The following is a 15,802-nucleotide window of genomic DNA, read 5'->3' as shown; positions in this document are numbered from 1 at the left end:
TCCGTTGGCCCGCCATAATATGCGGATAGCGTGGAGCATGGACGGTTTTGCTGGTATGTGCAGAGAACAATACACCAAGTTTGCCCAGCCGGCACACATACTATTGGCCACGAGCGTGTGAGAAATACGCTGGAAACCCCAAAAATGGAAAAAGGAACTGCAACGCATGTTGGCTATAATGGCCTTGGATATACGTGTATCCCCTCCGGAAGAGCTTCCAGGTTCCCGCTCCGAATCCGCCCCGTAACAGTGCGTGTGTCCGTGTCGTTGAGTGTGTGTAAAAATGTCAACCAGTTGTTGATCACCCCTCGTTCGTTGTGCGCCAATGCAGACTGTTGGGCTTGGAACGGGCTTAGTCTAATCGGGGGGTGATAAATCTCATCTGCAGGATATTTCAAGGTTATAGATAAAAGTGATCGGTGTCTCCTCGTGGGTTTCTTTTCCCGTGTCTCTTTAATTCAACCATAGTCGCTCGTTTTTTCCTTCTTTTGATATCACGGCACCAAAAGGCAACTCAGTATGAGATTGACCTGGATCGCAGCACTGGTCTCAGTGCTTTTCTCTGCCATGGCAGCGGCCAGCAGTATTCAGGAACTGGCCACTGCTCTGCCTCCGTGTGCGGTATGATAGCAGAATCAATTGCAGTCGAGTCAATCAAGCTGACCTCTTCATAGCTGAAATGCCTGGTGGCGGGAATAGAGCAATCGACTTGTGGCTTAACCAACCAGACCTGTATATGTACAAATACCGAATTGAACACGAATGTCGAGGCATGCGTATTGATGAGCTGCACAATCAAGCAATCTCTCAGTGGGTTCACCAATTTCTCATCGTAATAACCGGAACCTACCACTAACAATTCAGCTACGAAAAATGTGACCAAAACAGCATGCGATGCTCCTATTCGGGACCGATCAAAGACTGTGTCTATTGCCGGCATCGTTGGAGGTGTACTGTCCGTGGTCGCTTTCATTCTCCGGATCGCTGCAAGATTCCGTTGCCTTGGTGGCCAATTCGGATGGGATGATGCGACGATGGTGTTTACAATGGTATGGAGCCTCGATCCTGCAGTAGGTTTCTTTTCCAACGCTGATTGTTTTGCAGATGATGGTGATTCCATTGTCCGCGTTCTCAATAGTCTGTATGTGTTCCACCAGATTCCCCTAGTAAAAAAAACGCTGAGACTGACCAATGAATGCAGTGGCCGACTCAGGTCTTGGAAAGGATATGTGGACGCTCCCCTTCGAGAACATCACTCACATTCTCTATGTTAGTCGACCCTAGTCAAAGTTAACCTGCTTGAGACTGACCAGCATCAGATATACATGATCGACGAGGTCCTCTACCTGAGTATCCTTCCGATGACCAAGATATCCATCCTCTGTTTCTACCTACGCGTCTTCCCAAAGAAAGAGATCCGTGTGACAGCCTATGTTGTCATGGCGTTCTGTGTCGGCTACCTGATCTCGTTCGTTTTGATTTCGGTCTTCCAGTGTGACCCGATTAATGGCGCATATCTGCGTTGGGACGGCGAGCACAACTTCAAATGCAACAACATCAACGCCCAAGGGTGGGCGGCTGCTATCGCCAACATGATTCTTGATATCGTCGTCATGGCTTTGCCGCTCCGGGAATTGTACCACTTGAACTTGTCGCTGCGGAAGAAGCTGGGTGTTCTGTGCATGTTCAGTCTGGGTATTTTGTATGTCAACCCGTTCAGACGAGAGGAAGCGCTCTTTACTGACCAAACCAGCGTCACCCTGGTCAGTATCCTGCGATTAGAATCGCTCATCAAGTTTGCCACGACACAGAACGTCACATGTGAGTCTTCAATTATCTTAATCAAGCGAAATCCTGGCGAGTCGAGCTGACCCGTATAGGGGACTACGTCGAAATCGGATACTGGAGTACAATCGAATGTCATGTCGGCGTGATCTGCGCCTGTCTCCCAGCCATTCGCTCGCTACTGCGTCGTGTCTTTCCCACTGCATTCGGGGACACAACCAAAGGTGCCTCCAAAGGTACTAACAACACCTATTCGACGTCACGATCTGGTGCCGGATCACGACTGGAAGGCAAGTTCACTCCCAAGGTCAAGGGCGGCGACGAAGATCATTTCGTTCCGCTTGTTGACATGGACAATTCCAGTCACGCCCATCTGGGACATGCACATTCGCAAGCATGATGAACTCTGGTGTCGTTTGCTTTTGGTTGTTTAATCCGTGATATCCTTGCTCACTTTATTCGCTCATTCTTAATCACTCTTTCTTTCGTTTTCTCTATTCCATTGTTTAGTTGTTATTAATTCCTTATGATTTCATTCTTGGGAAAAGTTATGTCGTTCACGGTCTTTTGGGTGGTATCTTTTTCTGGTATACTGTCGGCAGTCTTGCAATATCCCAATATCAACCGTATTGGTCTTGTTTCTTCTTACCATTTTCGGATACCATCGAGACGGATAGTAGCGACAGCCTGCACACAGCATACCCGTTCAGTAGTAGTTGCTCACCGGAACCAGTTGCCGTCTGATAGCCGTTGAGTGGGCCCTGCCGTAGCTCTATGACAGGTGAGCTAAGCCGTAAGACCCTCCCTAGACTAACGGGAAGGTATCTTCCTCTTTCCGCTGAAGAAACCCCCGAGTCCCCTAATAAGAGCGGAAATAAGGGAAATAAAAAATATAGCCCCTGTCAAAGTAGAGCCGTTGCGGTGGACCGTGTGGGGCGCACGAGTCTGTGGAGACCGGGATATGACCGAAGTGGTGCTCATTGGTTTCCAGCGGTGGGTAGGTGGAACGCTAGGGACGTCACGTTATTTAGGCCCAGTTAGGGCTAGTACCGGATGTCGTCCGCAAAAGCAAACAGTCGGTAAAAGGTTGGCTTAGAGAGGTTGCGCTATGGTGCACAGAGAAGGACTGACTCGTAGTGGCCTTGTATTTTCCTAGATTATTAATTCGAATTGCGCTGTGGCCCTGAGCGTTTTGGTCAAAGGATTCCGTAGAAGCAAGGGAGAAACAGCCTCTGGAACAGGATACCGGAATAATTCTGGGAGACGGTATTTGTGCATCACAAGGGTCTCGACTATCATCCCAGATAATCAGGAAAATCGGCTTTCCCAAAACGTAAGCATCCCTGCATATGCAGAATACCAGTACACGGGATAGAGTACTCCAGCCCGTAGTCTGCATGCATAGCTCATAGTTCAGCGCTAGACCGGGTCCCGTATCCCGGTAATCCGTGTTAATATATCAGCTGGGGTTTGTAGTGTGATCGCCGGCAGGAAGGTTTAGTGCGATAACAACATGAGCTATTATGGGGAAATTACCAGTAGGGTAGGGAACGAGCGCAACGCCTTCCTCCTGCGTGTACAGTGTTAAACAGATTCCTGGTAATGGATCAATCAGTAAGGGGTGTGCTCTATACTCGATATGATTCCATAGTTCACAGGATCAACGGGGAAAAAGGAAATGGACGTACAGTACTTTTGCGAGGCCGTCCGGGTAGAACGCGCCATCAAGTGGCTAGCAAAGTATTTCCGTATGAAATGCCATGAATGGAATATTCCGCACGCTAAGGCATGCCGAAAACCCGAATCGGACCTAGCAAGCACTGACGGCAGCTCGACCAAGCTCGACGATGTCTCTCCTGAAGAGTCCTCAACCCAGGAGTCGGGCCCGCTCTATGCACGATGTTTCATCTCCGGGGTCACGTAGTTTATTGGGTTGGAACCTGGGTTTGGACCGCTCCGTCGGACTAGCCCACCTGTCAGTGAAGGCCGTTAGACTAAGTCAACGGTTAGCGCTATTCTCGGAAACAAGCACATATGGATCGCCGTTGAGTCCTCACTCCGTACTCCTGGCGTGTAAATTGCAGCCATAGCATAGTCAAACCGAGGGTGTAGTTTCCCCGGGTTTATATTCAAAGCATCTTCGATCCATTCATCTTGTCTTCCAGCAACCACTCACTTCAAGTCACTCTTTCCTTTTCTTTCTACCCGTCGTGCTGAGGCATAGGGCGTTGCATTCATTGATAAAATGCTTGTAATCAGAGGCTTCAGTTTTCTTTCCCTTCTTTCGGCGGTCCTGGCTTCGTAAGTGATTTGGCATGCAACACTATTCACCATCACGGTATAACTGAACGTTTCCATAGGGCCCATGGATCGCACCACGAATGGCTGCACAAACGCTCGAACACCACCCAGACGACCAGCGGAACAGACGTTGAATACGATTATGTCGTGGTTGGCTCAGGTCCTGGAGGTGGTCCATTGGCATCAAGACTCGCAATTGCCGGTCACAAGGTCCTGCTCCTCGATGCCGGAGATGACCAATTCGATGCACCCGTGATCCAGGCTCCTGCCATGCAGCTGCAGTCCACCGAGTACGAGGGAACAAAATGGGACTATTTCGTCAACCACTACCAGGACTTGAGTCGTCAGGAGGAGGACACCAAGATGACCTACAAGACCCCGTCGGGCGAGCTTCACGTCGGTCCCAACCCGCCCGCCAACTCTGACCCTCTGGGAGTCCTGTACCCGCGTGCTGGTACTTTGGGAGGATGTTCGGCTCACAACGCCATGATGTAAGTTCAAAACTTTGACTGATAGCGTTGTGTGAGGCTGGTACTAACGGCTTACGACTAGTACCATCTACCCGTACGAAAAGGACTGGGAGGACCTCGCTTCGATCACCGGTAACGACACCTGGGCTCCGGATGTGATGCGCAAATACTTCGAAAAGCTCGAGCGCAACCGCTACCTCCCCAGCAGCTTGTCGGGACACGGTTATGATGGCTGGCTCACCACCAGTTTGACACAATTGACGCTCGTTGTCGAGGACCGGAAGCTGCTGTCTCTGATCATCGCCGCAGCCACGGCTGCTGGAAAGTCTCTCATCGGAAAGCTTCTCACCACCGTGACTGGTCTCGGTGAAGTTCTCCTTCGAGACCTCAACAGCGACGCAAAGGACCGTGACCAAGAGACCGGACCGTACCAAGTTCCCCTCGCTGTCGATGTCCCCGATTACAGGCGTACTGGTCCTCGGGATTTCATCGTGGACACCCAGAAGGCCACCAACTCGGACGGTTCGCGCAAGTACCACCTTGACGTTCAAATGAACACCCTTGTCACCAACCTCCGTTTCGATACCTCCGGCAGCAAGCCCAAGGCCACTGGCGTTGACTACTTCAAGGGTCAGAGCCTGTACAGGGCAGACCCGCGGTCCGGCAATGCAACTGCCTCTTCTTCCGGAAGTGTCAAGGCTGCCCGTGAAGTTATCCTTGCTGCCGGTGCCTTCAACACTCCTCAGTTGCTGAAGCTGAGTGGTGTTGGACCCAAGCAAGAGTTGGAAAAACTCGGTATCGACACTCTTGTCAACCTTCCCGGCGTTGGCAAGAACCTGCAGGACCGTTATGAGGTCAGTGTCATTGGCGAGTCGCCAACCAACTTCACCCTGACAGAGGAGTGCACCTTCCTTGCCACCACGCCCGACCCATGCATGGAGAAGTGGCAGAACAACGGAGCGCTCCTCAAGGGCACCTACACCACCAATGGTATTGCAATTGCCGTCACCCGGAACTCCTCGACTAGCGACGGTGACCCGGACCTTCTGGTTTCCGGTGCCCCTGCGTACTTCAAGGGATACTACCCCGGATACTCGTACAACGCACTGAAGGAGTCCAACCACTGGGCCTGGATCACCCTCAAGGCACGCGCCCGCAACACCGCCGGTACTGTAGAGCTCCGGTCCAAGGACCCCAGAGACACTCCGGTTATCAACTTCAACTCTTTCGACACCGGCTCGACCGAGGACGATGCCGATGAGAAGGATTTGCAGGCTGTTATCGAAGGAATGAAGTTCTCGCGGAACATCTTCGACTCCTTGGTTCCGCTCGACGGTGACTTTGATGAAGTCTGGCCGGGCAAGAACGTTTCCACCGATTCACAATTGAAGGACTTCGCCAAGAAGGAGGCCTGGGGTCACCACGCTTGCTGCACGGCGCCTATCGGATCAGACGACGATGACAACGCTGTACTCGACTCTGACTTCCGTGTCCGTGGTGTCGAGGGCCTGAGAGTAGTGGACGCTTCCGTCTTCCCTAAGATCCCCGGATACTACATCGCTCTGCCCATCTACATGCTCAGTGAGAAGGCAGCGGATGTGATCATTTCGAGTGGCGCATAAAAAGTTGCCGCTGTTCTTGCGTCCTGAAGTGCCATTGTTTTTCTGTTTTATTAGCAAAGCGCCTGCGAACTTTTTTCTTTCCATAGACATTGATATCCTCACTAGTTCATTCATGTAATGTATCCTTTTGCAGTGCAATCCATCATTGTGTTCTCAGCGCGAGTCATGGTAGTTCGGTACCTTCCCCCATATGTATTCAATGAGACGGGATCTAGGATCAGGAAAGTGTTCGCGACAGTATCGTCTCAAATATGGCGAATATGCAGTCTTTTGACTCGTCAGATCTCCGTCAGTAGTACTCCGTAGACTCGAGACGTACTGTAGAACCAGGTAACTTCTCAAGTTAAGGCGTAGGTGCATATCTTTGTTTGCTGTGCCCTAAACGTTAGGATGTGACAAACAGCCCCAACGCACCACAGCAGTCACGAGTAAATTTTAGGAACGTAATAGAGAAGGAATGCTGCGTGAGAGATGGCTGAGGAGACAAAGTGAAGATAGAGAAGGGGGTTTCTGCCTCAATGCCTGAGTGCTCTGGACCGAGGCAAACCACATGCTGCTGTATATCCGAGTACTTTTTCTGGTACATGATACGCTACCTTACGAGGCCTTAATATCGCTGTTGCTCCTGTGAAACGTGGCCCTTGGATGCTTGTTTTGGTGTCAGGACGATCTATTCATGAGCCCTCGAAGCAGAGCATTGTACTCCGTAACTAGTTAGTTAATACTAGTTAATTAGTTATTAGAGAAGTTTCTGCCTTGGTGCCTTGGATGTCTTGGCTATCACGGGAATCCGCCGACCAAGACTTTTCGAGATCTTGACCGTTTATACCGTTCACTTTTGAACCCCATCACTGCCTTTCTTATTCTTCTATACTCAGACAAAATGCCCCGCGCAGTTCGAGGTATGATCGATTGCACCAACAGTCTGCTCCCTGCTAACCCAACGCGACCAGGTGTTCTAATCGAATGCGACCCTTCCGTGAAAGCGATTATCCTCAAATACGACGAAGAACGACATGACTACATAGTGGAGGACCTGGACGATGACCGCCATCTGGTCATCAAGGAGAGTCAATTGCAGAACTTGAAGCTCAGGTTGGGCAAGGTACGAGACCAGGAAGAACGATGCGCTGGGTTCCTAGCTGATCAGGATTGTAGGACTTGGACGATAAACTTATGCAGCCCGACGAATCGGAATCGGAATAATCTCGAGAAGACGCGTTTTCCTCTTCCGTTGTATCCCAAGCCACGTCCTATCTTCGGTCGACATTTCCACTCGAGATGGAATCACGCATCCGCATTGTTGGTTGGGGCTTCCGGGGTCCGTCGCGACGATACTATCTACGGCAAACTACCGTCTCGAAGGATGCGAAAGTACCCATCATCTCCCCATCACCGGCGACTATCGATACGTTTGGGGCCTATTCTATGAAGGGTCTTCTCGATTGTACTGGATGATTGTACTGGATTGTGAAACACGAGCTTGGATGAGTACATTGGTCCGGTGGCAACGTGGTGTCTCAAGAGTGACTTCGCATCGAGCCGGATAAAACAACCAAGCAATTATCGGCATTGGGTATTACTTGAGCTGGACTGTTTTCGATCAAAACTTCCTTTGGACACTTGTTGATCCCTGATTGCTGCTTGGAAATATATGGAATTTGCCGTAGATGGTCGAACCAGACCTGTCGCCGTCGGTAATCCTAGTCCGTATCGGTACTGCTGCAATGAAGTCGGTTCTCATGTTGATTCTTGATGCTGGATATCCTATGACGTCATTTTCCTATTTGGAAATCACGTGATTTTATCGAAACGCCGAGAAATGTCCAGCAGCAACGAGAAGCATCTAGCAGGGCCGGCGCCAAACAGCGAGCCCTAACGGGATATCTCGAGCGCTGTCGAGCACCATCTAGCTGCTCCGATTATGAGTCACGTTTGGCATCATGGCAGGCTCTGGAATCGAGCATCTCAGGTATATAAGGGTGCTCAGCACCGTCTCTAGTTGACCACCAGCTTCCGATCAAGCATTTACAAGGCAAACACGCAATCGAAATCTTTCCGAACAAAGCTTCCATCGACACTATAGCATTCTCACATCTCTTTGAAGAACAACTCTGAACACCAAGATGTCTCTTTTCCACATCTCTTCTCCCGGAGACTTCGCTCCGTTGTTCAGTCTCTTGGACAACTGCGACCTCCAGCGCACCAACCGCGGTCAATTCTCCTCTATCCGCTCGTTCTCCCCTCGCTTCGACTTCCGTGAGAGCGACGACGCCTACTATCTCGACGGCGAACTGCCCGGCATCTCTCAGGAGAACATCGACATTGAATTCTCCGACCACCAGACCCTGGTGATCAAGGGCCGCTCCGAGCGCGAATCCCAAGAAACCAACGCCAATGACACACCCCAGGATCAAGAAGGCCAAGAAGGCCAGGACGAGACCAGCGATGTCGCCAGAACCGGAGAGAAATCCGTCAACAAGTCTAAAAACAACAAGCACCGCTACTGGGCGAGCGAGCGCTCTGTCGGCCAATTCCACCGCGCTTTCTCATTCCCCGGCCGTGTCGACCAGAACAACGTCCGGGCTAGCTTGAAGAACGGCATCCTCTCGGTGGTGGTGCCCAAGGACGCTGTCTCGGGAACGAAGAAGATCACCATCGAGTAAACGGGACCTTCCTATTTCGACGGGTACTACGGAGTACTTACGAGTTACGCTTGACGAATAACTGTTGCATTACTTGGCTTTGGTTCTGTTTGCTTGTTTTCGGTGTCTTCAACAACATAATCAATCTTAATCATGTACAATACTAGTTCAATTCATTGCTTCGTTAATTCCATAACTTTCTCGTACTCGTAGATGATAAGCATATTCCTCACGGATATATATATATAAACTACTCCGGAGTAGCCCCGGACACTCACATTGCCAATAGAATCTCAACCATAAAAACTCCTGCCTGTAGACAGACCGCCGTCTATTCGAAACAATGCCTATAATTAGCCGATCAACAAGCATCAGACGAAAAACCAGACGATCATCCTTGGATCGCTTTTTTTGCGCACGACCCACGCGTATTCGTTTTCAAAATTGCCTATTCGGGTAAAGGAGTATACGCGCCCTCTTATCTTCCACGACGTAGTTAAAGGCAGAGGAACGTCGTAGATTTCGAACCTGAGAATTAACAGAATCTATTCTATTCTATTCAACTAAAACTACACTATGGACTTCACATTTCATCCAGGCATAAACGGATCGGACCCGTGGGTGGAATTCTACCCATACTACCCATCTCGAGAAGCTGGATATGCCTTTATGGCGCTGTTCGGTCTCTCCACAATCGCACACTTTGTGCTCATGATTCCCTATAAAGCGGCGTACTTTATTCCCATGGTGTTAGGGGGTATATGTGAGTTAATTCAGAAGTATTCATCCCGACACCATTAACGAGGAACAGGTGAAACATTTGGCTACTACGGCCGCGCCTGGTCCCACGAATCTCGAACCGAAATCGGCCCCTGGGCGCTGCAGGAAATGCTCATCATGTGCGCGCCTCCCCTCATCGCAGCGACAATCTACATGTTCCTCGGGCGAGTCATCCGTTCCTTCGACGCCGAACACCACGCGAGCATCCGGCCCAAATGGCTCACTCCGATCTTCGTCCTCAACGATATCATCACCTTCATCACACAGATAGCCGGTGCAGGCGTGCAAGTCACTGGAGACGCAAATGTCATGGACATCGGCAAGAAAGCTACACTAGCTGGCTTGATCTTCTCGTTGATAGTGTTCTGCCTCTTCGTGTTAATTGCAGCCGTGTTTCATCGGCGGTGCAATCGGGATCCCACGCCTGTATTGCTTCACAATCCCAATCTGAACTGGAAGCGGTACATGTGGGCGTTGTATGTCTCGTGTTTCACGATTATGCTGCGCAACTTGATCCGGCTGATTCAGTTCGGATCTGGCAAGGAGTCCCCGTTGAATACCAAGGAGGCGTTCATTTATGTCTTCGATGCGGGTCCGATGCTCATCTCCGTGGTCGTCCTTATGGTGTACCATCCGGGACTGCTGATCAAGAGAGCACGGAACGCACAGAAGGGGGAAATGCTGATGGCGGATCGGAACTCGGGCGATGTGCCTTTGACGCAGTATGCAGGGGCGCGTGTGTAATTCGTGCTTAACCGTTGCTTCTGTTCATGTATTTAGCCGTTCTTGTTTAGAGAGAAATAGAAAAATAAAGTGAAAAACAATCCCCAACTCCCAGTAAATGGATACTATCCGGGAAGTTCTATTGACTGCATCCGTCTCAAAGGCCAGGATGCCCATTCCTTCCAATCCCACGGTAGAAAGCGCTGGACCCCGTCGATGACATGATAGTCCCAGCCACGCATGTACCAGACAGACCTCATGTACTGAAGTAAAATACTCCAATGCGCAAGTATAACCAATGCAGGAGGCTGCTTCTCTTGCAGGAGACTGATGTACGCTTCAGGAAGGCGATACAGCCAACCGACAATGATCTGCATCAAACCAACTCTCTCCCGGTGCGCACTTATCTTGACATATGCATCCTCAAACGTCTGCATCAGACTGTCAACCAGAGAAACGTACACGTCTCCTTGGACAAAATCGGCACTCCTCTGGCGGACCAGTTGTCGAACCTCCAGGAGCTGCCGCTGGTCACCTCTCCAGATCTCTAGCCATTCCGGGCTGATATAGCGCTGCTTCATCATCTCTTGATCTGCATCGGGCGGCGCCATGACTCCTTTGAAAATATTTTGATGTCGCGTTGAGACGATAAACCGGACACCGCGCAGAAGAACCAGCCATTCCGCCTGGCCAGTGTCACTGAAAACAAGGTACTCCCCCGGCGGCGGCCCGCGTGCAAAGTAGACAAAGCAGATGAGGATAGCAGCGATGTAGATGGGTTGGGCATTCTCCTGAGTCAATTCGAACTGAGAGAGAATCGAGGTAACAGTGCTGACACCAAAAGTGAAATGCTGGTCCGCCTGCGCGATATACCGGTTTCTCAGTTCTGGTGCCGACGCCGGCTGTTGATGGCCACGATGAAGAGCCGAGAAAGCCAGAAGGAGATGGAGGATTGACGAAAAAGTCATACTCCACTGAGGAACATGGACTTGCCACAGTTCCCAGCCGTGAGCATCCTCAGCAACAGTGCGGTAAGTCGAGATGACAAAATGGTGGAATAACTGGAGGTCGGGCAGCGACAGACCATCCGGGCGAATAGAAGGATCGTCGCATTGAACCCCGGTCGAGGCCGTGGGTGTCTCACTAACGGGCATACTAATGCGGCCCAATTGGGACTGGTATCGCGACGCTCTGAACCGATATTTCGAGGCAGGGCGCCGTTGTGGCTCATCAGGATCGGAGGTGGCCGGAGAAGGTGAGGCTGGGAGAGATGCTGTAAAGTCACAGGAGATGCCATGGTGCTGGCAATTGGAGCAGGCTGGTTTCTTCTCATCGCACTAGACCCGGAGTCGCCACCGTCAGCCATAATTGCATCCTTCCATGCGTCTATGTCTATGCCGGCAGGGACTCACCTTGATACGGCGTTTTTTACAGTTGCGACAACCCAGTCGCGATTTCTGATGCGTGCGCCGGGAGCGGACAGTATTGTGCTCCATTGATCCATTAATTGTTGGAGAAGCAGTAACGGTGCAAGGCGAAGAATTGAGACACCAAACAAAGTAGAACTATCGAAGCATTGACGGGCACTATTGCAAATAGCGGGGGTATTGATGCCTCAGGCACTTGATCGACTCCTATTCTTCGATCGATACGATAGTACGGAGTACCAGATCAGAGTACTCTGTACTCTGTACTCTGTACTATTGTTGACAACAACATCCACGCCCTAACAGGCAAATGATATCATGCCAGCTCTGAAACCTGCAGTCGGACTTTCTATAAAAAACCTCACTTACATCAACGACTATTGGCAGCACACCTTGGGAGGAGGCTTTGCAGCAGAAACTGTTCCAATCAGGCCCACGGAAACCCCCAGAAGCTAGCCGGAGATGCTTCCGCATAGAGATATTGTGCACCGGTTGAGTTCCGTGGAGCATGTCTTGGATCGGGGAAGCTTCGGAAGCCTTGCTGGACCTTGATATCAGTCCGGCCAAAAGTATATATAAAGGGTCTTTCACCAGCAGGAGAAGAAGAACAACAACAACAACAACCAGCTCTCAATTCTCAATTCTCAATTACATCTACTCCTTTGTCTTCAGACATCTTCAATCCACAACCATCACAATGAAGTTCTCCATCGCTGCTGCTACCGCTCTCTTCGCGGCTCTCACCACCGCTCTCCCCGAGGCCTTCACCCTCGTCGCTGATGGCGGCAACACCGTTCTGACCGATGGCCGTAAGTCTTCCATGATCGTCGATCGTCGAATTCGAGAAAACTAACAAAGTTCAGAGAAGCTCCTCATCGGCGCTGACCCCGCCTCGCACGAGATCCTCATCCGTATGTATCCGTACATCCCTCACGTCCCGGTATGAACTGTCACTAACAACACATAGTCCGTGGCTCCAACGAAACCACCGGCGTCAGCTTCACCTCTACGGACCAGACCCCCACTGGCTTCCAGACCCTGTACGTCGTCGACGGCCAGGTCGCCCCCGTCGGTCTGACCCTTCCTCACTCGGGTGCTACCCCCGAGGGTGCCAGCCTCGACGGCTTCGGTACCGACAAGGACGGCTACTTCACCCACGAGGGCAAGAACTATTTCGGTATCGAGGGCTACGGCGACAACCCGGAGCGTACCATCAACTGGGTTGACGGCCACTCTAGCACCCAGCGTGTGGCTAACCTCTGGGTTAAGGAGTGCAAGGGTTGCTAAACAGTTGGCCGGTACCAGTTGAACTTGTACAGTGTATAGCATTGCGTCTTTCTGTTATTTGAGTTTGTACAAACTTAATCTGTTATATAATTGGGTCTTGTATCATAGACTAAATCTAATATGACCGCTTGACTGCAGAGTCAATAGTTTTCACTGTACAGAGTAGTCTGTAGTCGATGTTTATCGCAGATCTCTTATGCTCGGCTTATTTTATGCACAACTTTGACACCTGAGGCATATATTCAGACACCTCGGGCAGTAATGTCAGCCGAACCGAGGCACATGAAACCGTCAACATAAACGACAACATCGCTTCATTTGTAGACAGCTTAGAATTTGCATATATCTATCCTTAGACGCTGTTAAATACTCGATAATCATTCACACTGCTATCAATACTAAGCGCTATAATCAATAATACCAACATGGCAGACTACACCTACAAGTACTACAACATCACCTTTCCCCAGCAATATGTCGCCCACGTCGAGATCAACCGGGCCGACAAGATGAATGCCTTCTTCGAAGCGTACGCCCCCTCCCCCTCCCCCAACTCGTCTGATATAACAGTATGTTAACGAACGCAGCATGTGGATCGAACTATCCCAAGTCTTCGCCCACCTCTCCCAAGACCCCTCCGTCCGCGCCATCGTCTTCAGCGGCGCCGGCGACAAAGCATTCACAGCCGGACTAGACGTCAAAGCCGCTTCTGAGGGTTTCTTAATGGACAAGGAGACGGACAACGACCCCGCCCGCAAAGCCGCCGCTCTCCGCCGCCACATCACCCCATTCCAGGATTGTATCAGCGCGGTCGAGCGCTGCGAGAAACCTGTTATCGTGGTTATGCATGGGTTCTCGTTGGGTCTAGCCATCGACCTCTCTACCGCAGCGGACGTGCGGGTATGCGCGCGCGATGCACGATTCGCGGTTAAGGAGGTTGATATCGGTATTGCAGCGGATATCGGCACACTGAGTCGATTGCCCAAGGTAGTCGGAAACTTTGGATGGGTGAAAGAGGTGGCATTGTCGGCGCGGATTTTTGGAGCGGACGAGGCTTTGCGCGTGGGGTTGGTCAGTTCCGTGTATGATTCGAAGCAAGATGCTGTTCGGGGGGCGGTAGACTTGGCGACGTTGATGGCTAGTAAGAGTCCGGTTGCAGTGCAGGGGACGAAGGAGATTTTGAATTGGTCGAGGGATCATTCGGTGCAGGATGGTATGTCTCCTTCATTGTGCATGATATGTTTAGTTGCTTACTGTTTGTCTAGGCCTCCGGTATACATCGGTCTGGAACAGCGCTGCTCTACAGACCAAAGACGTATCTTCAGCACTGCTTTCAGGGATCCAGAAGCGGACGCCAACGTTTGAGAAGCTGTGATATTGTCTGATTTTGGTTTATTAGTCTCTTTCCTCACAGGGCATGATATGCCAGCCCGTCCACTAACAGCGTCTTGTACATAAGAATAGAACAGTCTATATGAATCTCTACACGTGGAATCCGTTCCAGATCTCTTCAATATATGTTCAATTTCAAATAAACTCACTAACCCCGCATAATCGAATCAGTAACAGCAGCCAGCGACTCACCGACGTCTCACCTGCCCTGACACGCGATTCTGAAACCCCGCTGACCCGAGCCCGCCTGCCAGTGTTTCAAGACAGACGATCCTACGCTAACATCTGTGCGGGAGGAGTATGCATAGTATAGAGAATATGCCGGTTTATAGCCTTTTAACCGATGCCAATGCTGACTGCGGAGTCTAGGGTAGAAGTATAAAGAGGGGTACCTGCATGTGCCTTTCATTTTTCTGTATCTGTATCATTCTTTCTGAACTCATTGTCTGAAAATGAAGTCTATCGCGTTCTTCCTCTCTCTCCTCCCCTCAGCCCTAGGGGCAACCATCTACCTCGCCGGCGACTCAACCATGGCCGCTGGGGGAGGCGGGTCAGGGACCGACGGTACACCTCTTCACATACACATAAGAGACATCCATAGCTAACAGACAACAGGCTGGGGCGAATACATCTCATCCTCCATCTCCGGCACCGCCACCAACAAAGCCATCGGCGGCCGTAGCGCCCGCTCCTACACGCGCGAAGGCCGCTTCGAAGAAATCGCCAATTCCCTCCAATCCGGCGACTACGTGGTGATCGAATTCGGCCACAACGACGGCGGCTCACTATCCAGTTCAGACAACGGCCGCAGCGACTGCGGCGGTACAGGAGATGAGACCTGTCAAACCGAGTACGACGGACAATCCGAGACAGTCCTCACCTTCCCAGCATACCTAGAAAACGCAGCGAAGCTGCTCCAGGAGAAGGGCGCTACGGTGGTGATATCGAGCCAGACGCCGAATAACCCATGGGAGACGGGGGAATTTGTGTACGAGGCGACGCGGTTTGTCGAGTATGCCAAGTTGGCTGCTGATACTGCTGGCGTGGAGTATGTTGATCATGGGGCGTATGTGGCTAGTGTCTTTAAGTCGCTTGGGGAGGATACGGTGAATGGGTACTTTCCTAATGATCATACGCATACAAGTGCGGAGGGTGCGGAGGTTGTTGCTAAGGCGTTTTTGAAGGGTGTGGTGTGCGGTGATGTTTCGTTGAAGGATGTATTGAGCACGACGGATTTTGATGGGGAGTGTCTGTAATCCCGACTTTTGCCTATAAGAAACCTGCTAGGGGTAATCAAACTTGTGCATAAACGCGATACAACAAGAACGAAACACTCAAACTAGTCATATCATCATGGCTCGTCCCTCGTT

At 50.9% G+C, this 15,802-nt stretch overlaps 8 protein-coding genes across 8 annotated transcripts; 7 read left to right on the top strand and 1 right to left on the bottom strand.

Moving 5' to 3' along the window:
* Window positions 1-567: 567 nt before the first annotated feature.
* ASPGLDRAFT_77265 (uncharacterized protein) lies at window positions 568-6,213 on the top strand (the record flags this gene model as incomplete). Its single annotated transcript, XM_022549886.1, has 10 exons — window positions 568-621; window positions 675-810; window positions 865-1,049; window positions 1,105-1,141; window positions 1,202-1,269; window positions 1,320-1,702; window positions 1,754-1,821; window positions 1,881-2,092; window positions 4,198-4,577; window positions 4,639-6,213. 10 exons carry the CDS (start codon window positions 568-570, stop codon window positions 6,176-6,178), a joined length of 3,063 nt encoding a protein of 1,020 aa, XP_022396802.1. The 3' UTR covers window positions 6,179-6,213.
* Window positions 6,214-7,082: 869 nt separating this feature from the next.
* Window positions 7,083-7,384, top strand: tfb5 (TFIIH complex subunit TFB5; the record flags this gene model as incomplete). The annotated part of the gene is made up of 2 exons (XM_022541399.1): window positions 7,083-7,283; window positions 7,337-7,384. The coding sequence occupies 2 exons, from the start codon at window positions 7,083-7,085 to the stop codon at window positions 7,382-7,384; spliced, it is 249 nt and encodes an 82-aa protein (XP_022396801.1).
* Window positions 7,385-8,304: 920 nt separating this feature from the next.
* ASPGLDRAFT_135650 (Hsp20/alpha crystallin family protein) lies at window positions 8,305-8,844 on the top strand (the record flags this gene model as incomplete). The annotated part of the gene is made up of 1 exon (XM_022541394.1): window positions 8,305-8,844. One exon carries the CDS (start codon window positions 8,305-8,307, stop codon window positions 8,842-8,844), a length of 540 nt encoding a protein of 179 aa, XP_022396800.1.
* Window positions 8,845-9,399: 555 nt separating this feature from the next.
* Window positions 9,400-10,347, top strand: ASPGLDRAFT_29372 (RTA1 domain-containing protein; the record flags this gene model as incomplete). The annotated part of the gene is made up of 2 exons (XM_022543847.1): window positions 9,400-9,586; window positions 9,635-10,347. 2 exons carry the CDS (start codon window positions 9,400-9,402, stop codon window positions 10,345-10,347), a joined length of 900 nt encoding a protein of 299 aa, XP_022396799.1.
* A 52-nt stretch (window positions 10,348-10,399) lies between these two features.
* On the bottom strand, window positions 10,400-12,041 carry ASPGLDRAFT_904220 (Zn(II)2Cys6 transcription factor domain-containing protein). The gene is made up of 2 exons (XM_022550486.1): window positions 11,739-12,041; window positions 10,400-11,663 (listed from the first exon to the last, which is right to left on the bottom strand). Exons 1-2 carry the CDS (start codon window positions 11,820-11,822, stop codon window positions 10,452-10,454), a joined length of 1,296 nt encoding a protein of 431 aa, XP_022396798.1. The 5' UTR covers window positions 11,823-12,041; the 3' UTR covers window positions 10,400-10,451.
* Window positions 12,042-12,390: 349 nt separating this feature from the next.
* On the top strand, window positions 12,391-13,244 carry ASPGLDRAFT_904233 (uncharacterized protein). Its single transcript, XM_022550487.1, has 4 exons — window positions 12,391-12,562; window positions 12,622-12,664; window positions 12,721-13,102; window positions 13,179-13,244. Exons 1-3 carry the CDS (start codon window positions 12,557-12,559, stop codon window positions 13,038-13,040), a joined length of 369 nt encoding a protein of 122 aa, XP_022396797.1. The 5' UTR covers window positions 12,391-12,556; the 3' UTR covers window positions 13,041-13,102; window positions 13,179-13,244.
* A 134-nt stretch (window positions 13,245-13,378) lies between these two features.
* On the top strand, window positions 13,379-14,549 carry ASPGLDRAFT_52013 (enoyl-CoA hydratase/isomerase family protein). Its single transcript, XM_022547653.1, has 3 exons — window positions 13,379-13,569; window positions 13,628-14,253; window positions 14,306-14,549. Exons 1-3 carry the CDS (start codon window positions 13,466-13,468, stop codon window positions 14,413-14,415), a joined length of 840 nt encoding a protein of 279 aa, XP_022396796.1. The 5' UTR covers window positions 13,379-13,465; the 3' UTR covers window positions 14,416-14,549.
* A 335-nt stretch (window positions 14,550-14,884) lies between these two features.
* On the top strand, window positions 14,885-15,688 carry ASPGLDRAFT_39385 (rhamnogalacturonan acetylesterase RgaE; the record flags this gene model as incomplete). The annotated part of the gene is made up of 2 exons (XM_022545075.1): window positions 14,885-14,996; window positions 15,048-15,688. The coding sequence occupies 2 exons, from the start codon at window positions 14,885-14,887 to the stop codon at window positions 15,686-15,688; spliced, it is 753 nt and encodes a 250-aa protein (XP_022396795.1).
* Between the last annotated feature and the right edge of the window lie 114 nt (window positions 15,689-15,802).

This window comes from Aspergillus glaucus (assembly GCF_001890805.1).
Source record: "Aspergillus glaucus CBS 516.65 unplaced genomic scaffold ASPGLscaffold_26, whole genome shotgun sequence".
In the NCBI taxonomy this organism is placed as follows: domain Eukaryota; kingdom Fungi; phylum Ascomycota; class Eurotiomycetes; order Eurotiales; family Aspergillaceae; genus Aspergillus; species Aspergillus glaucus.
The sequence above is the reverse complement of the archived record's forward strand: the minus strand, read 5'-3'. Positions and strand labels throughout refer to the sequence as shown.